The 23,464-nt window shown below is 52.9% G+C and overlaps 1 protein-coding gene across 2 annotated transcripts in view; it reads left to right on the top strand.

Annotated features, from left to right (window-relative positions):
* Positions 1–23,464, top strand: part of kdm5ba (lysine (K)-specific demethylase 5Ba) — a 311,188-nt gene that overhangs the window by 61,185 nt on the left and 226,539 nt on the right. Inside the window, exons 2-5 of one of the 2 annotated variants that reach the window (XM_041195103.1) lie at positions 11,320–11,397; positions 12,309–12,431; positions 13,604–13,774; positions 16,515–16,595. In XM_041195103.1, the coding sequence (XP_041051037.1) occupies positions 11,320–11,397; positions 12,309–12,431; positions 13,604–13,774; positions 16,515–16,595 (453 nt within the window). The remainder of the gene's footprint in view (positions 1–11,319; positions 11,398–12,308; positions 12,432–13,603; positions 13,775–16,514; positions 16,596–23,464) is intronic. The other variant, XM_041195104.1, reaches the window with a different exon arrangement.

Here is a 23,464-nt window from a genome sequence, read left to right as displayed (position 1 = left end):
GGGGAGGAGGAGGAGGAGGAGAAGGACGGGTGGGAAGGGGGAGGGGAGGGGGAGGAGGAGGAGGAGAGAGAAAGGACGGGTGGGAGTGGGAGGAGGAGGAGGAGGAGGGGAGGAGAGGAGAAAGGACGGGTGGGAGGGGGAGGGGGAGGGGGAGGAGAGGAGGAGGAGAAAGGACGGGTGGGAGGGGGAGGGGGAGGGGGAGGAGGAGGAGGAGGAGAAAGGAGGGTGGGAGGGGGAGGGGGAGGGGAGGAGGAGGAGGAGGAGAAAGGACGGGTGGGAGGGGGAGGGGGAGGGGGAGGAGGAGGAGGAGGAGAAAGGACGGGTGGGAGGGGGAGGGGGAGGGGGAGGAGGAGGAGGAGGAGAAAGGACGGGTGGGAGGGGGAGGGGGAGGGGGAGGAGGAGGAGGAGGAGAAAGGACGGGGGGGAGGGGGAGGGGGAGGAGGAGGAGGAGGAGGAGAAAGGACGGGGGGGAGGGGGAGGGGGAGGAGGAGGAGGAGGAGGAGAAAGGACGGGTGGGAGGGGGAGGAGGAGGAGGAGGAGAAAGGACGGGTGGGAGGAGGAGGAGGAGGAGGAGGAGGAGAAAGGACGGGTGGAGGGGGAGGAGGAGGAGGAGGAGGAGGAGAAAGGACGGGTGGGAGTGGGAGGAGGAGGAGGAGGAGGAGAAAGGACGGGTGGGAGTGGGAGGAGGAGGAGGAGGAGAAAGGACGGGTGGGAGTGGGAGGAGGAGGAGGAGGAGGAGGAGGAGAAAGGACGGGTGGGAGGGGGAGGAGGAGGAGGAGGAGGAGGAGGAGGAGAAAGGACGGGTGGGAGTGGGAGGAGGAGGAGGAGGAGAAAGGACGGGAGGGAGGGGAGCAGGAGGAGGAGGAGGAGGAGGAGAAAGGACGGGTGGGAGGGGGAGGAGGAGGAGGAGGAGGAGGAGGAGGAGGAGAAAGGACGGGTGGGAGGGGGAGGAGGAGGAGGAGGAGGAGGAGGAGGAGGAGAAAGGACGGGTGGGAGGGGGAGGAGGAGGAGGAGGAGGAGGAGGAGAAAGGACGGGTGGGAGGGGGAGGAGGAGGAGGAGGAGGAGGAGGAGGAGAAAGGACGGGTGGGAGGGGGAGGAGGAGGAGGAGGAGAAAGGACGGGTGGGAGGAGGAGGAGGAGGAGGAGGAGAAAGGACGGGTGGGAGGAGGAGGAGGAGGAGGAGGAGAAAGGACGGGTGGGAGGGGGAGGAGGAGGAGGAGGAGGAGGAGGAGGAGAAAGGACGGGTGGGAGGGGGAGGAGGAGGAGGAGGAGGAGGAGGAGGAGAAAGGACGGGTGGGAGGAGGAGGAGGAGGAGGAGAAAGGACGGGTGGGAGTGGGAGGAGGAGGAGGAGGAGGAGGAGGAGGAGAAAGGACGGGTGGGAGTGGGAGGAGGAGGAGGAGGAGAAAGGACGGGTGGGAGTGGGAGGAGGAGGAGGAGGAGAAAGGACGGGTGGGAGTGGGAGGAGGAGGAGGAGGAGGAGGAGGAGAAAGGACGGGTGGGAGTGGGAGGAGGAGGAGGAGGAGGAGGAGGAGAAAGGACGGGTGGGAGGGGGAGGAGGAGGAGGAGGAGGAGGAGGAGAAAGGACGGGTGGGAGTGGGAGGAGGAGGAGGAGGAGGAGGAGGAGAAAGGATGGGTGGGAGGGGGAGGAGGAGGAGGAGGAGGAGGAGGAGGAGAAAGGACGGGTGGGAGGGGGAGGAGGAGGAGGAGGAGAAGGACGGGTGGGAGGAGGAGGAGGAGGAGGAGGAGAAAGGACGGGTGGGAGGGGGAGGAGGAGGAGGAGGAGGAGGAGGAGGAGAAAGGACGGTGGGAGGGGGAGGAGGAGGAGGAGGAGGAGGAGGAGGAGAAAGGACGGGTGGGAGGGGGAGGAGGAGGAGGAGGAGGAGGAGGAGGAGAAAGGACGGGTGGGAGGGGGAGGAGGAGGAGGAGGAGAAAGGACGGGTGGGAGTGGGAGGAGGAGGAGGAGGAGGAGGAGAAAGGACGGGTGGGAGTGGGAGGAGGAGGAGGAGGAGAAAGGACGGGTGGGAGTGGGAGGAGGAGGAGGAGGAGAAAGGACGGGTGGGAGTGGGAGGAGGAGGAGGAGGAGGAGAAAGGACGGGTGGGAGGGGGAGGAGGAGGAGGAGGAGGAGGAGGAGGAGGAGAAAGGACGGGTGGAGGGGAGGAGGAGGAGGAGGAGGAGGAGGAGGAGAAAGGACGGGTGGGAGGGGGAGGAGGAGGAGGAGGAGGAGGAGGAGGAGAAAGGACGGGTGGGAGGGGGAGGAGGAGGAGGAGGAGGAGGAGGAGGAGAAAGGACGGGTGGGAGGGGGAGGAGGAGGAGGAGGAGGAGGAGGAGGAGAAAGGACGGGTGGGAGGGGGAGGAGGAGGAGGAGGAGGAGGAGGAGGAGAAAGGACGGGTGGGAGGGGGAGGAGGAGGAGGAGGAGGAGGAGGAGAAAGGACGGGTGGGAGGGGGAGGAGGAGGAGGAGGAGGAGGAGGAGAAAGGACGGGTGGGAGGGGGAGGAGGAGGAGGAGGAGGAGGAGGAGGAGGAGAAAGGACGGGTGGGAGGGGGAGGAGGAGGAGGAGGAGGAGGAGGAGGAGAAAGGACGGGTGGGAGGGGGAGGAGGAGGAGGAGGAGGAGGAGGAGGAGAAAGGACGGGTGGGAGGGGGAGGAGGAGGAGGAGGAGGAGGAGAAAGGACGGGGGGGAGGGGGAGGAGGAGGAGGAGGAGGAGGAGAAAGGACGGGGGGGAGGGGGAGGGGGAGGGGGAGGAGGGGGAGGAGGAGAAAGGACGGGGGGGAGGGGGAGGGGGAGGAGGAGGAGGAGGAGGAGGAGAAAGGACGGGTGGGAGGGGGAGGAGGAGGAGGAGGAGGAGGAGGAGGAGAAAGGACGGGTGGGAGGGGGAGGAGGAGGAGGAGGAGGAGGAGGAGGAGAAGGACGGGTGGAGGGGGGGGAGGAGGAGGAGGAGGAGGAGGAGGAGAAAGGACGGGTGGGAGTGGGAGGAGGAGGAGGAGGAGGAGGAGGAGAAAGGACGGGTGGGAGTGGGAGGAGGAGGAGGAGGAGGAGGAGGAGAAAGGACGGGTGGGAGTGGGAGGAGGAGGAGGAGGAGGAGGAGAAAGGACGGGTGGGAGTGGGAGGAGGAGGAGGAGGAGGAGGAGAAAGGACGGGTGGGAGGGGGGGGGGGAGGAGGAGGAGGTGGAGGAGAAAGGACGGGTGGGAGGGGGAGGAGGAGGAGGAGGAGGAGGAGGAGGAGAAAGGACGGGTGGGAGGGGGAGGAGGAGGAGGAGGAGGAGGAGAAAGGACGGGTGGGAGGGGGAGGAGGAGGAGGAGGAGGAGGAGAAAGGACGGGTGGGAGTGGGAGGAGGAGGAGGAGGAGGAGGAGAAAGGACGGGTGGGAGGGGGAGGAGGAGGAGGAGGAGGAGGAGGAGGAGAAAGGACGGGTGGGAGGGGGAGGAGGAGGAGGAGGAGGAGGAGAAAGGACGGGTGGGAGGGGGAGGAGGAGGAGGAGGAGGAGGAGGAGGAGAAAGGACGGGTGGGAGGGGGAGGAGGAGGAGGAGGAGGAGGAGGAGGAGAAAGGACGGGTGGGAGGGGGAGGAGGAGGAGGAGGAGGAGGAGGAGAAAGGACGGGTGGGAGGGGGAGGAGGAGGAGGAGGAGGAGGAGGAGGAGAAAGGACGGGTGGGAGTGGGAGGAGGAGGAGGAGGAGAAAGGACGGGTGGGAGTGGGAGGAGGAGGAGGAGGAGGAGGAGGAGAAAGGACGGGTGGGAGTGGGAGGAGGAGGAGGAGGAGAAAGGACGGGTGGGAGTGGGAGGAGGAGGAGGAGGAGGAGGAGGAGAAAGGACGGGTGGGAGGGGGAGGAGGAGGAGGAGGAGAAAGGACGGGTGTAAGGGGGAGGAGGAGGAGGAGGAGGAGGAGGAGGAGAAAGGACGGGTGGGAGGGGGAGGAGGAGGAGGAGGAGAAAGGACGGGTGGGAGGGGGAGGAGGAGGAGGAGGAGGAGGAGGAGGAGAAAGGACGGGTGGGAGGGGGAGGAGGAGGAGGAGGAGAAAGGACGGGTGGGAGGGGGAGGAGGAGGAGGAGGAGGAGGAGGAGGAGAAAGGACAGGTGGGAGGGGGAGGAGGAGGAGGAGGAGAAAGGACGGGTGGGAGGCGGAGGAGGAGGAGGAGGAGGAGGAGGAGGAGAAAGGACGGGTGGGAGGGGGAGGAGGAGGAGGAGGAGAAAGGACGGGTGGGAGGGGGAGGAGGAGGAGGAGGAGGAGGAGGAGGAGAAAGGACGGGTGGGAGGGGGAGGAGGAGGAGGAGGAGGAGGAGGAGAAAGAGAAAGGACGGGTGGGAGGGGGAGGAGGAGGAGGAGGAGGAGGAGGAGAAAGGACGGGTGGGAGGGGGAGGAGGAGGAGGAGGAGGAGGAGGAGAAAGAGAAAGGACGGGTGGGAGGGGGAGGAGGAGGAGGAGGAGGAGGAGGAGAAAGGACGGGTGGGAGGGGGAGGAGGAGGAGGAGGAGGAGGAGAAAGAGAAAGGACGGGTGGGAGGGGGAGGAGGAGGAGGAGGAGGAGGAGGAGAAAGGACGGGTGGGAGGGGGAGGAGGAGGAGGAGGAGGAGGAGAAAGAGAAAGGACGGGTGGGAGGGGGAGGAGGAGGAGGAGGAGGAGGAGGAGGAGAAAGGACGGGTGGGAGGGGGAGGAGGAGGAGGAGTAGGAGGAGAAAGAGAAAGGACGGGTGGGAGGGGGAGGAGGAGGAGGAGGAGGAGGAGGAGGAGAAAGGACGGGTGGGAGGGGGAGGAGGAGGAGGAGGAGGAGGAGAAAGAGAAAGGACGGGTGGGGGGAGGAGGAGGAGGAGGAGGAGGAGGAGAAAGGACGGGTGGGGGGAGGAGGAGGAGGTGGGGGAGGAGGAGGAGGAGAAAGGACGGGTGGGGGGAGGAGGAGGAGGAGGAGGAGGAGGAGAAAGGACGGGTGGGGGGAGGAGGAGGAGGAGGAGAAAGGACGGGTGGGGGGAGGAGGAGGAGGAGGAGAAAGGACGGGTGGGGGGAGGAGGAGGAGGAGGAGAAAGGACGGGTGGGGGGAGGAGGAGGAGGAGGAGAAAGGACGGGTGGGGGGAGGAGGAGGAGGAGGAGGAGGAGGAGAAAGGACGGGTGGGGGGAGGAGGAGGAGGTGGGGGGAGGAGGAGGAGGAGGAGGAGGAGAAAGGACGGGTGGGGGGAGGAGGAGGAGGAGGAGGAGGAGAAAGGACGGGTGGGGGGAGGAGGGGGAGGAGGAGGAGGAGAAAGGACGGGTGGGGGGAGGAGGGGGAGGAGGAGGAGGAGAAAGGACGGGTGGGGGGAGGAGGGGGAGGAGGAGGAGGAGAAAGGACGGGTGGGGGGAGGAGGAGGAGGAGGAGGAGGAGAAAGGACGGGTGGGGGGAGGAGGGGAGGAGGAGGAGGAGAAAGGACGGGTGGGGGGAGGAGGGGGAGGAGGAGGAGGAGAAAGGACGGGTGGGGGGAGGAGGAGGAGGAGGAGGAGGAGAAAGGACGGCTGGGGGGAGGAGGAGGAGGAGGAGGAGGAGAAAGGACGGGTGGGGGGAGGAGGAGGAGGAGGAGGAGGAGAAAGGACGGGTGGGGGGAGGAGGAGGAGGAGGAGGAGGAGAAAGGACGGCTGGGGGGAGGAGGAGGAGGAGGAGGAGGAGAAAGGACGGCTGGGGGGAGGAGGAGGAGGAGGAGGAGGAGAAAGGACGGGTGGGGGGAGGAGGAGGAGGTGGGGGGAGGAGGAGGAGGAGGAGGAGAAAGGACGGGTGGGGGGAGGAGGAGGAGGAGGAGGAGGAGAAAGGACGGGTGGGGGGAGGAGGAGGAGGAGGAGGAGGGAGGAGGAGAATGTACGGGTGGGGGGAGGAGGAGGAGGAGGAGAAAGGACGGGTGGGAGGAGGAGGAGGAGGAGGAGAAAGGACGGGTGGGAGTGGGAGGAGGAGGAGGAGGAGGAGAAAGGACGGGTGGGGGGAGGAGGAGGAGGAGGAGGAGAAAGGACGGGGGGGAGTGGGAGGAGGAGGAGGAGGAGGAGAAAGGACGGGTGGGGGGAGGAGGAGGAGGAGGAGGAGGAGGAGAAAGGACGGGTGGGGGGAGGAGGAGGAGGAGGAGGAGGAGGAGAAAGGACGGGTGGGGGGAGGAGGAGGAGGAGGAGGAGGAGAAAGGACGGGTGGGGGGAGGAGGAGGAGGAGGAGGAGGAGAAAGGACGGGTGGGGGGAGGAGGAGGAGGAGGGAGGAGGAGAAAGGACGGGTGGGAGGGGGAGGAGGAGGAGGAGGAGGAGGAGAAAGGACGGGTGGGAGGGGGAGGAGGAGGAGGAGGAGGAGGAGGAGAAAGGACGGGTGGGAGGGGGAGGAGGAGGAGGAGGAGGAGGAGGAGGAGAAAGGACGGGTGGGAGTGGGAGGAGGAGGAGGAGGAGGAGGAGGAGAAAGGACGGGTGGGAGTGGGAGGAGGAGGAGGAGGAGGAGGAGGAGAAAGGACGGGTGGGAGGGGGAGGAGGAGGAGGAGGAGGAGGAGGAGAAAGGACGGGTGGGAGTGGGAGGAGGAGGAGGAGGAGGAGAAAGGACGGGTGGGAGGGGGAGGAGGAGGAGGAGGAGGAGGAGGAGGAGAAAGGACGGGTGGGAGGGGGAGGAGGAGGAGGAGGAGGAGGAGGAGGAGAAAGGACGGGTGGGAGGGGGAGGAGGAGGAGGAGGAGGAGGAGGAGGAGAAAGGACGGGTGGGAGGGGGAGGAGGAGGAGGAGGAGGAGGAGGAGAAAGGACGGGTGGGAGGGGGAGGAGGAGGAGGAGGAGGAGGAGGAGGAGAAAGGACGGGTGGGAGGGGGGGGAGGAGGAGGAGGAGGAGGAGGAGAAAGGACGGGTGGGAGGGGGGGGAGGAGGAGGAGGAGGAGGAGGAGAAAGGACGGGTGGGAGGGGGGGGAGGAGGAGGAGGAGGAGGAGGAGGAGAAAGGACGGGTGGGAGGGGGAGGAGGAGGAGGAGGAGGAGGAGGAGGAGAAAGGACGGGTGGGAGGGGGAGGAGGAGGAGGAGGAGGAGGAGGAGGAGAAAGGACGGGTGGGAGGGGGAGGAGGAGGAGGAGGAGGAGGAGGAGAAAGGACGGGTGGGAGGGGGAGGAGGAGGAGGAGGAGGAGGAGGAGGAGAAAGGACGGGTGGGAGGGGGAGGAGGAGGAGGAGGAGGAGGAGGAGGAGAAAGGACGGGTGGGAGGGGGAGGAGGAGGAGGAGGAGGAGGAGGAGGAGAAAGGACGGGTGGGAGGGGGAGGAGGAGGAGGAGGAGGAGGAGGAGGAGAAAGGACGGGTGGGAGGGGGAGGAGGAGGAGGAGGAGGAGGAGGAGGAGAAAGGACGGGTGGGAGGGGGAGGAGGAGGAGGAGGAGGAGGAGGAGGAGAAAGGACGGGTGGGAGTGGGAGGAGGAGGAGGAGGAGGAGGAGAAAGGACGGGTGGGAGTGGGAGGAGGAGGAGGAGGAGGAGGAGGAGAAAGGACGGGTGGGAGTGGGAGGAGGAGGAGGAGGAGGAGGAGGAGGAGAAAGGACGGGTGGGAGTGGGAGGAGGAGGAGGAGGAGGAGAAAGGACGGGTGGGAGTGGGAGGAGGAGGAGGAGGAGGAGAAAGGACGGGTGGGAGTGGGAGGAGGAGGAGGAGGAGGAGAAAGGACGGGTGGGAGTGGGAGGAGGAGGAGGAGGAGGAGAAAGGACGGGTGGGAGGGGGAGGAGGAGGAGGAGGAGAAAGGACGGGTGGGAGGGGGAGGAGGAGGAGGAGGAGGAGGAGGAGGAGGAGAAAGGACGGGTGGGAGGGGGAGGAGGAGGAGGAGGAGAAAGGACGGGTGTAAGGGGGAGGAGGAGGAGGAGGAGGAGGAGGAGAAAGGACGGGTGGGAGGGGGAGGAGGAGGAGGAGGAGAAAGGACGGGTGGGAGGGGGAGGAGGAGGAGGAGGAGGAGGAGGAGGAGAAAGGACGGGTGGGAGGGGGAGGAGGAGGAGGAGGAGGAGGAGGAGAAAGGACGGGTGGGAGGGGGAGGAGGAGGAGGAGGAGAAAGGACGGGTGGGAGGGGGAGGAGGAGGAGGAGGAGGAGGAGGAGGAGAAAGGACGGGTGGGAGGGGGAGGAGGAGGAGGAGGAGAAAGGACGGGTGGGAGGCGGAGGAGGAGGAGGAGAAAGGACGGGTGGGAGGGGGAGGAGGAGGAGGAGGAGAAAGGACGGGTGGGAGGGGGAGGAGGAGGAGGAGGAGGAGGAGGAGAAAGGACGGGTGGGAGGGGGAGGAGGAGGAGGAGGAGGAGGAGGAGGAGAAAGGATGGGTGGGAGGGGGAGGAGGAGGAGGAGGAGGAGGAGGAGAAAGGACGGGTGGGAGGGGGAGGAGGAGGAGGAGGAGGAGGAGGAGAAGAGAAAGGACGGGTGGGAGTGGGAGGAGGAGGAGGAGGAGGAGGAGGAGGAGAAAGGACGGGTGGGAGTGGGAGGAGGAGGAGGAGGAGGAGGAGAAAGGACGGGTGGGAGTGGGAGGAGGAGGAGGAGGAGGAGGAGAAAGGACGGGTGGGAGTGGGAGGAGGAGGAGGAGGAGGAGGAGGAGAAAGAGAAAGGACGGGTGGGAGGGGGAGGAGGAGGAGGAGGAGGAGAAAGGACGGGTGGGAGGGGGAGGAGGAGGAGGAGGAGGAGGAGGAGAAAGAGAAAGGACGGGTGGGAGGGGGAGGAGGAGGAGGAGGAGGAGGAGAAAGGACGGGTGGGAGGGGGAGGAGGAGGAGGAGGAGGAGGAGGAGAAAGAGAAAGGACGGGTGGGAGGGGGAGGAGGAGGAGGAGGAGGAGGAGAAAGGACGGGTGGGAGGGGGAGGAGGAGGAGGAGTAGGAGGAGAAAGAGAAAGGACGGGTGGGAGGGGGAGGAGGAGGAGGAGGAGGAGGAGGAGGAGAAAGGACGGGTGGGAGGGGGAGGAGGAGGAGGAGGAGGAGGAGAAAGAGAAAGGACGGGTGGGGGGAGGAGGAGGAGGAGGAGGAGAAAGGACGGGTGGGGGGAGGAGGAGGAGGTGGGGGGAGGAGGAGGAGGAGAAAGGACGGGTGGGGGGAGGAGGAGGAGGAGGAGGAGGAGGAGAAAGGACGGGTGGGGGGAGGAGGAGGAGGAGGAGAAAGGACGGGTGGGGGGAGGAGGAGGAGGAGGAGAAAGGACGGGTGGGGGGAGGAGGAGGAGGAGGAGGAGGAGGAGAAAGGACGGGTGGGGGGAGGAGGAGGAGGTGGGGGGAGGAGGAGGAGGAGGAGGAGGAGAAAGGACGGGTGGGGGGAGGAGGAGGAGGAGGAGGAGGAGAAAGGACGGGTGGGGGGAGGAGGGGGAGGAGGAGGAGGAGAAAGGACGGGTGGGGGGAGGAGGGGGAGGAGGAGGAGTAGAAAGGACGGGTGGGGGGAGGAGGGGGAGGAGGAGGAGGAGAAAGGACTGGTGGGGGGAGGAGGAGGAGGAGGAGGAGGAGAAAGGACGGGTGGGGGGAGGAGGAGGAGGAGGAGGAGGAGAAAGGACGGCTGGGGGGAGGAGGAGGAGGAGGAGGAGGAGAAAGGACGGGTGGGGGGAGGAGGAGGAGGAGGAGGAGAAAGGACGGGTGGGGGGAGGAGGAGGAGGAGGAGGAGGAGAAAGGACGGCTGGGGGGAGGAGGAGGAGGAGGAGGAGGAGAAAGGACGGCTGGGGGGAGGAGGAGGAGGAGGAGGAGGAGGAGAAAGGACGGGTGGGGGGAGGAGGAGGAGGTGGGGGGAGGAGGAGGAGGAGGAGGAGAAAGGACGGGTGGGGGGAGGAGGAGGAGGAGGAGGAGGAGAAAGGACGGGTGGGGGGAGGAGGAGGAGGAGGAGGAGGAGAAAGGACGGGTGGGGGGAGGAGGAGGAGGAGGAGGAGGGAGGAGGAGAATGTACGGGTGGGGGGAGGAGGAGGAGGAGGAGAAAGGACGGGTGGGGGGAGGAGGAGGAGGAGGAGAAAGGACGGGTGGGGGGAGGAGGAGGAGGAGGAGGAGAAAGGACGGGTGGGGGGAGGAGGAGGAGGAGGAGGAGGAGAAAGGACGGGTGGGGGGAGGAGGAGGAGGAGGAGGAGGAGAAAGGACGGGTGGGGGGAGGAGGAGGAGGAGGAGGAGGAGAAAGGACGGGTGGGGGGAGGAGGAGGAGGAGGAGGAGGAGAATGTACGGGTGGGGGGAGGAGGAGGAGGAGGAGAATGGACGGGTGGGAGGAGGAGGAGGAGAATGGACGGGTGGGAGGAGGAGGAGGAGAATGGACGGGTGGGAGGAGGAGGAGGAGAATGGACGGGTGGGAGGAGGAGGAGGAGAATGGACGGGTGGGAGGAGGAGGAGGAGGAGGAGGAGAAAGGACGGGTGGGAGGAGGAGGAGGAGAATGGACGGGTGGGAGGAGGAGGAGGAGGAGGAGGATTAGGAGAAAGGACGGGTGGGAGGAGGAGGAGGAGAAAGGACGGGTGGGAGGAGGAGGAGGAGGAGGGTCTGGGGTGGAGGAGGAGGGGTAGGAGGGTCTGGGGTGGAGGAGGAGGGGTAGGAGGGTCTGGGGTGGAGGAGGAGGGGTAGGAGGGTCGGGGGTGGAGGAGGAGGGGTAGGAGGGTCGGGGTGGAGGAGGAGGGGTAGGAGGGTCGGGGGTGGAGGAGGAGGGGTAGGAGGGTCGGGGGTGGAGGAGGAGGGGTAGGAGGGTCGGGGGTGGAGGAGGAGGGGTAGGATGGTCGGGGGTGGAGGAGGAGGGGTAGGAGGGTCGGGGGTGGAGGAGGAGGGGTAGGAGGGTCGGGGGTGGAGGAGGAGGGGTAGGAGGGTCGGGGGTGGAGGAGGAGGGGTAGGAGGGTCGGGGGTGGAGGAGGAGGGGTAGGAGGGTCGGGGGTGGAGGAGGAGGGGGAGGAGGGTCGGGGGTGGAGGAGGAGGGGGAGGAGGGTCGGGGGTGGAGGAGGAGGGGGAGGAGGGTCGGGGGTGGAGGAGGAGGGGGAGGAGGGTCGGGGGTGGAGGAGGAGGGGGAGGAGGGACGGGGGTGGAGGAGGAGGGGTAGGAAGGACGGGGGAGGAGGATGAGGATTGGGGGACGGGTTGGAGGAGGAGGGGTGGACGTGGAGGAGGATTGGGGGACGGGGTGGTGGAGGAAGAGTGGTGGACGTGGGCTGGAAGTGGAGTAGTGGTGGAGGAGGGGGTGGGGGTGGTAGAGGAGTTGGACGGAGGGTGGTGGATGAGGAGGAGGGGTTGAGGGGTAGGAGGAAGGGGGTAGGGGAGGAGGAGGAGTGGGGACGGAGGGTGTGGGTAGGAGGAGGAGGCTGTGTGGGAGGCCAGATGGGGGTTTAGAAAGGAGGCGAAGTGGGGAGGAGCTTGTAGATTGATCTTGTTGAATGGCTGTGCAGGTTGAAAGGTCCTGAAAGTGGATTATTGTCTTGTGTTGCAGGATTGGCAGCCACCTTTTGCTTGTGATGTTGACAAGCTACACTTTACCCCACGCATTCAGAGGCTGAATGAACTTGAGGTAAATTTTCATTTTGTCCTGTTTCGTGACTTTATTTACTTCTCCGTACGGGTGTTAGTACTGAAAGCCTTTAGTAACCAAATCTGAGTTTTGAGAAGACATCGTGTATTGAGATTTTGAAGTTGCTGTTTATATTTTTTAATTTAATTTTCTTGTTATGTAGAGGCAGCCAGAAATTCACTGCACGTGGCCTTGATTCTGAAACTTCTTTACAATATTTGAAATTAAGTACTCAATCAGCATTATTTGCTGTGATCTATTTTCAGTGGTCTTATCCTGTGAATTGATGCTGAAATAATTGGGATGTTAGGTTTTTGCTTCTACCAAATTAATCTTTGTCTGCATGCAGTGGGTCTATACTTTAGGTCACATGCCCGTGCCACTCCATCTAGGCTGAAGTTATGGCACAATACTGAAGTACTGTTTGCTGTCTGAGGTGAGATGGTAAGCAAAAATTGCATCTGCCCTCAGGTGGATGTAAAGGATATTGTGCCACTCTAAAGGGTTGTCCCAGGGTCCTGGTCAACATTTATCCTCAACTAGCATCACTTAACAAATTTGCTAAATCATTTATCTCCTTGCTGTTGTCCTGTGTACAAACTAGCTGTTGTATTTCCCTATGTTGGAACACTGATTGTGTTCAATTGGCTGAAAAGCATTTTAGAACATCCTGGGTTTGTTAAAAATGCTGTATCAATTTTGCTTTCAGTGCAGATTCCTTTTGCCTCCTTCAGCACTAAACATCTTGCTATATACGAAGTGGCATAAATAAGTAATTAAGCGCATGTAAAACCCTGTTTTGAGATGTGATGAAGTGTTGTATGAATGAAAGTTTGTATTTTTTATCCCTATTGGACAATGCATACAGTGTTATCCCTTTAGAAAAGAATACTCATGTGATCTGTTCACAGGCTCAGACCAGAGTAAAACTCAATTTTCTAGACCAGATAGCAAAATTCTGGGAACTGCAGGGATCAACATTAAAAATTCCACATGTGGAAAGGAAAATTTTGGATTTATTTTTACTCAATAAGGTAAGATTTCTGTTATGTTCCACCTTAGTGTCCAAGTATTTGTTTTAATAACATACACTTGCCTCTATCTCTTCCTGCCCTAGTAAGTCTGTCTCTGTCATAAAACAAGTAAAGTGGACTAAAGAGAATCTTTTGTTCACTATTATCCAAAAGTGAAATGGGCAAGTTACTCCAGCTAATTCAGACAGTGTGTACACTGGTTGGGGGTGAGAAGAGAGGGGCTGGTGACTTGTTGGATTTGCTTGTACATTGAAATGTCTAAAGCACTATCCTGAGAGGGATGCCCCATACCCTGCCTCCTTTTCACTCTAACCATCTAACATGCATCAGGGTGATATGGTTTGATTAGTGGAATGCATATATTGTATGAAATTTTATATAGTATGTATTGGAGTCTTTCAGAGTAACATGTTAGAAAAAATAAATGTATGAGGGGAAAGTTGCATCACTGATGGGTAGATTGAGGTTCAGGAAATAAAAAGTTGAGTTAAACAGATGTTGCTGGAATTGTACCCGAGGGGGTCAGAGTTGCTTTTGTGCATATGTAGATGTTTTGTGTAATTGTATGGAATACAATTTTGCAATTTGCAGAGTTAATATAGAGGCTTAACAAATTGAGTATTTCAGGAAGTTCAGGTTAGTGGAATAAGTAGACAGGTAGCAAATACAATTCAATGTGAGATTTAATTTATAGAGGAAGAACAAGTATGGAGTGTCTTTGCTTGACAGAACGCTGCTTGAAGGGTCACAGTCCTAAAACATTAACTCTTTCTGTCTCCTGAGCATCTTTAGCATTTTCTGTTTCTTTTTCTATTGAAACATATTTCTAGAAAACATATCTTTCTTCATAGCCCTTGGCCCTAAAATGTTAATAATTAGGGCATCAATAAAGGAACTTGAAAGCTGCCAAGCTTTATAAAAGGGGAGAAGAGACCTGTACACAATGAAGGGAAAATAAAATGATGCAGATACAACAGTGAGAGAGATGAGGGGGTATGGGGGAGAGAGAAAGGTTAAGCCTTGAGTGACAAAGAATTAGAGGGAAAGCTATAATACTTTGCAGAATACTATAGCCTTTATAACATCTTCATTGTTGCACCAATATTTGATCTTGGTCATTTATCCTCTGTATACAGTATGCCAATTATGTAGTTGTTCTGCTTTCTTTGCAGCTTGTTGCAGAAGAAGGTGGGTTCGAAATAGTTTGTAAGGAACGGCGATGGTCTAAGATAGCACACATGATGGCATATCCACCTGGAAAGGCATTGGGCTCACTACTTCGATCACACTATGAACGTATCCTGTACCCTTATAATCTCTTTCAGTCTGGTGCCAGTCTTCTGGTGAGTGCAGTGCATTTAATAAGTACTTGTTGTCATTCAGGTGCTGGCTCTGTAACATATCTTGAATAGGATGATAATTTAATGGTCTGGAATTAATTTGATATTGGCAGACAAATGTTAAGACACAAGAGACCCTTTGGCCTGCTTCTCATTCCTCCAGTACTAAACTGGATTTGTTCAAGATCTGTAGAAAGGGAGAGGGGAGAGACATGCTCCTAGCTGCTAGAATGCTGTGGAAGTAGTTAACAGCACCGTTTGTCATCCAAGAAAATCAAATGAGGCAGTGGGAGAGAAGTTCTAAACCCTATAGTTTAAGAAGCAGTTCCAATTTGAGTTTGTAGTTGACACCATTTGCAGACTCTGCAGCAACTATACTTTAGCTCATAAATTGAAGAAAATTGAATTGCAATGTTTTAGGATCTCTATCAATTGCAGATATTAGACTGAAGAACCAATGGAAATCATTTCTGAGTTAAGTGCTGTTTTATATTTCTATTGCAGTGTGCTTTTAATTCTATAGATTATTGTAGTTTGAATTTGGCACCTGAGTTCCAAATATGTTTAGTGGCTGCAATAAATAATGAGCCAGATTTAGTTAACAGCCTAATGGTGGGTAAATGTTTATCTAACAGTGATTACATTGTGACCAAGTTCAACATAGTGTTTGAGAGGGGGAAGTGCAAAACAGCTAAGCTTCTAGATTTACGTGAGACTGGCTAAGACAATGGAATGGAGATTGTCCACAGTGAACTGGCAAGTCTGTTAATTAAAAGGTCAGAAGATCAGCGGTAGGTGTTCATAGATAAATTTAGTACGATGCAGAATCACTTTATACCCCAAAAGTATCACCCACTGATCTGTCACCCAAGTGTGTCCTGTATACAAAGAACAGGACAAACCCAACCTGGCCAATTACCGCCCCATCAGCCTATTCTCGATCATCAGTCAAGTAGTGCAAGTGCGCATCCATAATGCTATGAAGTGGCACTTGCTTAGTAATAACTTACTCACTGATGCTTAGTTTGGGTTCTGCCAGGGCCCAAGATTACGCAATGTTCAGCACCATTCACGACGACTCAGACTGAAGCAGTTCACGTCCAAATGCAAGACCTGGACAATATCCAGGCTTGGCGGACAAGTGGCAAGTAACATTCATGGCAATAACCATCTCCAACAAGAGAAAATCTAAACACTGCCCCTTGACATTCAGTGGCATTACCATCACTGAATCCCCCACTGTCAACATCCTGGGGGGTTACTATTGACCAGAAACTGAACTGGACTAGCCATATAAATACTTGCTACAAGAACAAATCAGAGGCTAGGAATCCTATGTCAAGTAACTTACCCCCTGGCTCCCCAAAGCCTGTCCACCTGTCTACAGGTGAGTGATGGAATACTCTTTGTTTTCCTGGATGAGTGTAGCTCCAACAGCACTCAAGAAACCCGACACCATCCAGGTCAAAGCAGCCCACTTGATTGGTATCCCATAGTGGTAGCTGTATGTACCATCTACAATATACACGGCAGGAACTCACCAACACTTAGCACCTTCCAAACCCTCGACTGCTACTAGCTAGAAGGTCAAGAACAGCAGATACATGGGAACACCCCCACCTGTAAGTTCCCGTCCAAGCCACTCACTGTCCTGACTTGGAAATATATCGCAATCCCTTCACTGTCGCTGGGTCAAAATCCTGGAACTCCCTCCATCACAGCACTGTGGGTTTATCTACGCCAAGGGACTGCAGCAATTCAAGAAGGCAGCTTACCGCCACCTTCCTGAGGGCAATTAGGGATGGACAATAAATGCTGGCCTAGCTAGCAACACCCACATCCCATGAACGAATGTAAAAAAAAAGTAAATGGCACTTGATGAAAGCATCAGCCTTTCCATTCATCCATTTCAACACAATGAAGAACAAAAGAATATCTTCATGTAAAAATTAAAGGGATAGTTTTCAAATTTTGCATTTTTACATTGAAACTTTGCAAAAATGTAAATGATTAAATGTGGACCGACCTTATTCCCTTGTCACTTCCATTGATTAACAATAATTCTTCCCTATTTGAGCACCCATGGCGGTTGTACTCCTGTCTCTTGTATGCCATCTGCTGTCGCTTCTCTTTGTACTCCCATTTGAGTGGACAGCATGGCCTCTTTGTGATGCCTTCCATACATAACATGGTTTCAGCCATTCATTGAGCACCATTATGTTGCTGGAAAAGCTCAGCAGGTCTGGCAGCATCGGCGGAGAAGAACAAAGTTGACGTTTCGAGTCCTCATGACCCTTCAACAGAACTAAGTAAACCAGCTTATATTTCACCCCTCTCCTATTTTTACTTAGTTCTGTTGAAGGGTCATGTGGACTCGAAACATCAACTTTGTTCTTCTCCGCCAATGCTGCCAGACCTGAGTTTTTCTAGGTATTTCTGTTTTTGTTTTGGATTTCCAGCATCCGCAGTTTTTTTGTTTTTACCATTAGGTTGCTGTTTGCTTAGTGCTCTGAAGAAGCTGGGATCTTCCAGATGCTGATCTCAATTAATTTATGTTCCATAGCCAGTTTTCCCGCTGTGCTATGTATAACAAATTCTCTAATGAACATCAGAACCCAATTTCTATTTTCTAAATCATATGTATGCATCATTGTGTACCAGAAGAGGCTTGAGTGATCTGTTACTGGTCTCTTGGGAGTTACAGTCGTCTGTTGAACTAATCAAATTTTACTTTATGTTCAAGCTTTTCTATCTGTTACTTTTGCGACAACGTTTATGTTGGGGCCAGCTAAATGTAATCCTGAGGCAGAGGAAGATCTTTGATGTAAGATGCTATTAATGGCTACTTTCTTTCCATGATTATGAATGACATGAGTAATTTTGTAATGAAGGGACTGGAGTAGAAAGATGGGCTTTCACAATGCAGCAGCTGCAGTCCAATAATTGGTGAACTTGCCACTGTTTCCCATTCCAGGCTAGTAAGACTGTACGTAAAGGTGGATAATGACGTTGTATTAATGTTAATATAACCTTTTTGTAGTTTTTTTTATTGACCTGCAAATTTCTGGAGTGAAAGGCTTATCTTTTTTAAATTTTCTCAATGGGTGAATTTTTGAATGGAAAACATCACTAAATTAAGATTTTGATGTGCTAAAATCGAAGTAGTTTTCAATATTTCTATTGTTTCAGGATTTTGTAAAATGTAAATTAAACAGGTGTAGTCCCTCATCACATCACAAGCTCCAGATGCCATTTATTCTATTGTTAGTGAATATTGTACATATTAAGAAAAATTCAACAAAGATGAGCAAATGAGATTGGTCTATCTACACTCAAATCTAAGACTTTTTTTTTTACTAATTCTTCCCAATTTCCCTTACTATGCTTTTGTTGGTTGAAAATAATCCCATGACATTATTTAAAAGGTGTTCCATGGGTCTGCTGCCCTTGTCCTTCCAGATGGTAGAGGTTGTGGGTTTGGAGGTGCTATAGTCAAGCATCTTAGAATAACTAAAAGAGAGCAAGCCCACCTAAGGATGTTTTAAAGTACTTCAAAGCCAGTAATACTTTGGAAGTGTAATGCAGTCACTGTTGTAACGAATGAAGTGCGGAGTCACTTTGTGTACACAGTCTCTGAAACAGCAATCAGATAATCTGTGACAAAAACACAAATAGCTGGAAAAACTCAGCAGGCCTGACAGCATCTGCGGAGAGGAAGACAGTTAACGTTTCGCATCCATATGACTTTTCATCAGAACTAAATAAAAATAGAAATGAGGTGAAATATAAGCTGGTTGAGGGGGGGGTGGGAGAGGTAGAGCTGGATAGAGGGCCAGTGATAGGTGGAGGCAAAGAAGAGATTGCCAAAGATGTCATAGACAAAAGGACAAAGGGGTGTTGACGGTGGTGATCTGTTTGTGATGTTGATTGTCCGATCAGCATTTACCAAATGGGGAGGCTTTCTGCAGTGTATCTTGTATATGGTAAACTCTGCTACTTCTGTGCATTGGTGGTGTATGAGATGCTAGTCAAGTGGGCAGCTTTGTCTTTGATTATGTTGAGCTTCCAGAGTATTGGAGCTGCACTCATCAGGGAAGTTGAGAGAGTATTCCATCACGCACCTGACTTGTGCTTTGTAGATGGCAGACAGTACTTGGGGGTGGGTGGGTGGGGTCAGTAGGTGAGTTCTCTCCGCAGGATTGCCAGCCTCTATATAGAGAATTACATTACATATAGACTTGCGTTTAGATAGTACTTTTCAAGACCATTTTGAAGTATAGTCACTGTTGCGGTGTAGGAAAAGTGGCAGCTAATTTGCGCTCAGGAAACTCACACAAACAACATTGTGATAATGTCACAAACAATAATCTGATTTTTATGATGTTGATTGAGGGATAAATATTTGCCAGGATACCATAACGAACTCCACTCCCTTTCTTCAATATTGTGCCTTGGGATCTTTTACACCCACCCAAGGAGGCTAGTGGGTTTAAACCGAGGGGTTTAAAAGATGAGACAATGTAGCACTCCTTCAGTACTATACTGTGGAGTGTTAGTCTTGATTTTTGTGCCCCAGCCCTGGAGTGGTATTTGAAGGTTGAACCTCGAGATTCAGAAGCAGTTGAGCTACCAACTGAGCCACAGTTGACCTGCTCTTGTAGCCACGGTATCCTCTAGTCCAGTTATGTTTCTGGTTGCTGCTAACTGCCTGGATGTTGGTGAGAGATTCAGTAATGTTAATGCTGTTAAATGTCATGGGAAATAGTTAGATTCTTTCCTGTTGGAGATGTTCATTGCCTAGCACTTGTGTGGCATGAATATTGCTTGCCACTTATCAGCTCAAGCTTGAATTTTGTCGAGGCCTTGCTGTATATGGACACAGACTACTGCAGGAGGAGTATCTGAGGAGTCCCAAATGGTACTGAACATTGCAATCATCAGTAAACATTGCCACTTCTGACCTCATGATGGAGGGAAGGTCATTGATGAAGCAGCTGAAGATGGATGGGCCTAGGACACTACCCTGAGGAACTCCTGCAGTGATGTCCTGGAGCTGAGCTGATTGACCTCCAACAAATACAACCATCTTCCTTTGTGCTAGGAATGACTCCAACCAAAGGAGAGTCTTCCCCGCTGGCTCCGATTGACTTAAATTTTGCTAGGGCCCCTTGATGATGCACTTGGTTAAATGCTGTCTTGATATCAAGGGCACTCTTAACTTGGGCTTTATTTAGGCTCATCATTGCCATTGGGTTTTATATTCTACAGCTTGTGATAACACTGAATTCCATTAGCTAAATCTCAGACCTCATCAACCTGAGGTGCTGGCATCTTTCCCCACCTTTTCAGTCACCTGTAACACGTTTTGTGTTATTGACTGACAATGGCATGTTTGTCCTAAGTTTTTAAGCTACTTTCTTTGCAGAAGATCATCTGCACCTCACCTTCAGAAGCCTTCTGATGAGCAATGTTTTTGACCAAATCTTTATTTATTTCCACTAAACTTTCTGGTTAGTGTCATTTTTTTGCATCTGATTTTTTTGATGTTTTATTGTAGTTAAGGCAGTTATATAAATGTTTATCCGGCATGTTCAAGTATGGAAAAAATATATTTCCTGGACTTTGTAATATATTACAAAGTGCTAAAGAATTATTTAACATTGTATAATACTTACAGCGTAGAAACAAGTCCAACTGATCTGTTTAATTTTTCATGTTCCATGATCCTCCTCTCCCCCACCCCAATCTAACTCCATCAACCTATCCTGTTCTTTTCTCCTTCGTGTTTAGCTCGCTCTTCCTTAATGCATTTATGCTATTTACCTCAACCATTCCCTGAGATAATGTGTTCCATATTCTTGGTACTTTAGGGAAAGAAGTTTCTCCTGATTTCACTGTTGGGTTTATTAGTGACTATCATGTATTTTATGGTCTCTCCTGCAAGTGTAAATGTTTACTCTGTCTAACCTATCGAGCAGTTTGATAGTTAGAAAGATCGCTATCAGGTCATCCCCTTCCAGAGAAAGGAGGCCCAGCTTGCTCTGGGGCTTACTCTCAGATCTAGTATAATTTTTGTAAATTTCTTGTTCACAGTAACTGGTGCCTCTATATCCTTCTCGTAATTTGGAGTCTAGAGCTATTCACAGTATTCTATATGCTCTAACCAAGGTTCTATAAATCCTATCCATGTTGAATCAAGCCCCGTTGCTTTGTTTCTTCATGGCCTTGTTAACCAGCACCACTACTTTGTAATTTGTTTACCTCGACCCCAGAATACTCTCCTCCTCTATTTCATTTAGACACATTCCCTATTTCATTTAGACACATTCTCCAAGGATTATGTAGCCACCTTATTTTTCCTGCCATAATAAATTGTCTAGCATGTAACAGTATTGAAAGTAATTTTCCAATTAAATGCCCATTCTGCAAGGTTATTCGTATCATCTTAGATTTTGCAGTATTCCTCTGCATTAACTATATGCCCCAATTTGATGTAGTCCACACATTGTATTTTTGATTCCTGAGCCCACACGGTTTGTAAATAGTAAACTGCAGTTTCAGTCCCTGATCCTGATGGAACACAAATTACTACCTGCTGCCAATGTAAGTAACCACCTTTTAACCTCTACCTTTCTGTTTTGTAACCAGTTTGCTGTCCATTCTACTACTTGACCCTGACATGTTCTCTCTTAGTACTACATTTTATACTCATGATTTAGCGCATGCCTTTGGAAACCTAAAATTGCCTACTACGTTACCCTTATCTACTCTTTACTGTCTATGTATCATTAAAAACTCTGACCTGTTCCTTCAATCCACAGAATCAATTTCTTGTGACAGTTTTGCTTGAGGTCAAATTAGTATCTTTATTGCAACAGTACTAATTAAATACAGGATTTCTAGTTACCTTTTTTGCCAATGAATTTAACAAAACCAAACGTCTAACTTTGGAAAAAGCTACGTCAAGCTGCATTTGTGAAAACAGTCCTAGGAATAAAAACACAAATTTTGTCAATAGTCTGATCTTGTGATCTGTTTATAGTCAAGGAATGTAATAGACTAACTGGGAATTGTTACCTCCTGTATTGAAAAGGCATGTTTGCATCTGATGGACTCAATATTGTTTGAGAAATAAACACACTATTTCCTTAATTTGCTTGTTTTAATTTCAGCACCTATCTTCAAAGAAAACGGTTTCCTAAATGCTAATTTTATTCCATGACAGAGCCCTTGTTTAGGATTCAAGTTTCATGGCAATATTTTAACAGTTTCTTCCTTGGGTCTAAGTTTGTGTGGTGGCATGCCTATTGGAGTTAACACTGTTAGGAAACTCTGGAAGGTATAGACCGTTGACATCTTGTTAATGGAATCGACACTTTTAGTTTGCCTGACAGTTTTTCAAAAGCTTTCATTCAAATCTAGTGAATCTTCATTTTTAGCACAAAGAATAGCTTTTGAATAATGAGTTGTATCACATAATTTTATCCCGCCATTTAGCTGCATAGAAACTTAGAACATGGAAGCCCATTATGTCTGTGCTGGCCTACAAGTAACCATGCAGCCTAATTCCACTTTCCATCTTTTGGCCCACAGCCTTGTAGGTTGTTACTTCAAGTGCATATCCAAGTTTTTTTCATTTTAAATGCTCTGAGGGTTTCTGCATCTACCACCTTTTTTGGCAAGTTCCAAGTCCCTACTAGGTGAAAGAATATCCCTTCAAATCCTCTATAAACCTACCTCTAAACCTAAATCTATGCCCCTAGTTATGGACTCAACCAAGGGGAGATCCAGTCTATATAGACCCCTCATAATTTTATATTCTTCAATTTGGAATATCCATGTAAATCTCCTCTGTATCCTGTTTAGTGCAATCATATCTTTCTTAGTGAATGACCAGAACTGTGTGCAATACACTCACTGTGACCCAACTGCTATTTTATACAGTTCCAGCAAACCCTTTCAGCTCTTGTGATCTATGCCTCTGCTAATACTTGACCAATTTGAACATCTGATCCACACTTCCCAAGCCACCCCCAGCCCCCTCCTTGCATCCCTACCCCTCCCACCATAGGATCTTAGAGTCTTCCATTACCTTTAAAGGCAATGAGTTCCATGTCATTATTACCCTCTGAGTTTTTAAAGTCTCTCCTGCATGTTATGTTCCAAACCTTAAATCTGTGAGGCAAAAATAAAAACCGCTGGAAAACCTCAGCAGGCCTGACAGTATTTGTGGAGAGAAAGACAAGAGTTTACATTTCGAGTCCTTATGACTCTTCAGAACTAATGAGAAGTAAAGATGTGGTGAAATATATACTGTTTAAGGGCGGTGGGACAGGTGAAGCTGGATAGAAGGCCAGTGGAGGCAAGGGAGAGATTGCAAATAATGTCATAAACAAAAGGTCGAAGGGGTGTTGATGTTGCTGATACTTGTTAATGGTGACATTAAGAGTAGAAAGCAGAATGAGCAGGTGGCAGATGGCCCTAGTGGGGTTGGGGTGGGGGGGAGGGGACAGTGTGGGAGAAAAGAATACCCTCTACATTGGAGAGACCAGACGCGGACTGAGTGACCGCTTTGCGGAATACCTTTGGTCTGTCCGCAAGCATGACCCAGACCTTCCTGTCGCTTGCCATTTCAACACACCATTCTGCTCTCATGCCCACATGTCCGTCCTTGGCCTGCTGCATTGTTCCAGTGAAGCTCAATGCAAACTGGAGGAACCGCACCTCATCTTGCTATTAGGCACTTTACAGCCTTTAGGGCTTAACATTGAGTTCAACAATTTCAGATCGTGAACTCTCTCCTCCATCCTTGCCCCTTTTATCTAATATTTTTAACTTTTTATATATATCTTTTTCCCACTATTTCTATTATTATTTTTAAAATTTATTTCCATTCATTGTTTTATCCCCATCTTTTAACCAATTTGATCTAATCTCAATATGTCCTGTCACCTTTCAGGATCTACGTATAAGCACCCTCAGGTCCGTCTATCCCTGTATACTCATCTATATTGCCACTATTTACCTTCTTTCGCTTTTACCATGTTTTTTCTCCTTTTAAGACAATTTTTTTTTCCAAGCTGACACTGACCCTCCTATTCCGAATCCTCAAGTTTGTTAACCAGCTTTTATGTGGTACTTTGCCAAACACTTCTTAAAAACTATACAGCAACATACCTTCTCTGCACTTCATCAAAATATTCATTTAGATTAGGCAAACAGGATATGCCTTGTATAAATTAACTCCAGTCTCTCCAATTGCCTGTTGATCTACCCCCCCACCAACCCGATTATTGTTTCTAAAACCTTAGTCAACACTGATGTTAAACTGACTGGCCTGTAGTTACTAGGAATATCCTTATACCCTTTCTTGAATAAGGATATCACATTTGCCACTCTCCAAACCCTTTGGCACTTCCTCTGCATCTAGGGAAGATTGGAATATTAAGGCAAGCTGTTCTGCTATCTCCAACCCAACCATTGCCTCTGTTCAAAATAAGGTCCTAGAGTTTGCAGTCAGCAGTATAAATGGATGGCACTCACCGCTTTTCTCAAGTTGCTCACAAAAGATGTAATGAGCTCTATGGCTACAATGTCAGTTTCATTCTGGAGCTAGCTCTAGGGCATTTGAGGCAGTGAAGCATCAAGCAGATTCGGTTGTCAATTGGATTGAAGCGTTTCTGCTGACATCAA

The sequence above is a fragment of the Carcharodon carcharias genome, chromosome 9 (genome assembly GCF_017639515.1).
Source record: "Carcharodon carcharias isolate sCarCar2 chromosome 9, sCarCar2.pri, whole genome shotgun sequence".
In the NCBI taxonomy this organism is placed as follows: domain Eukaryota; kingdom Metazoa; phylum Chordata; class Chondrichthyes; order Lamniformes; family Lamnidae; genus Carcharodon; species Carcharodon carcharias.
This window is presented reverse-complemented; position numbering and strand designations above follow the sequence as displayed.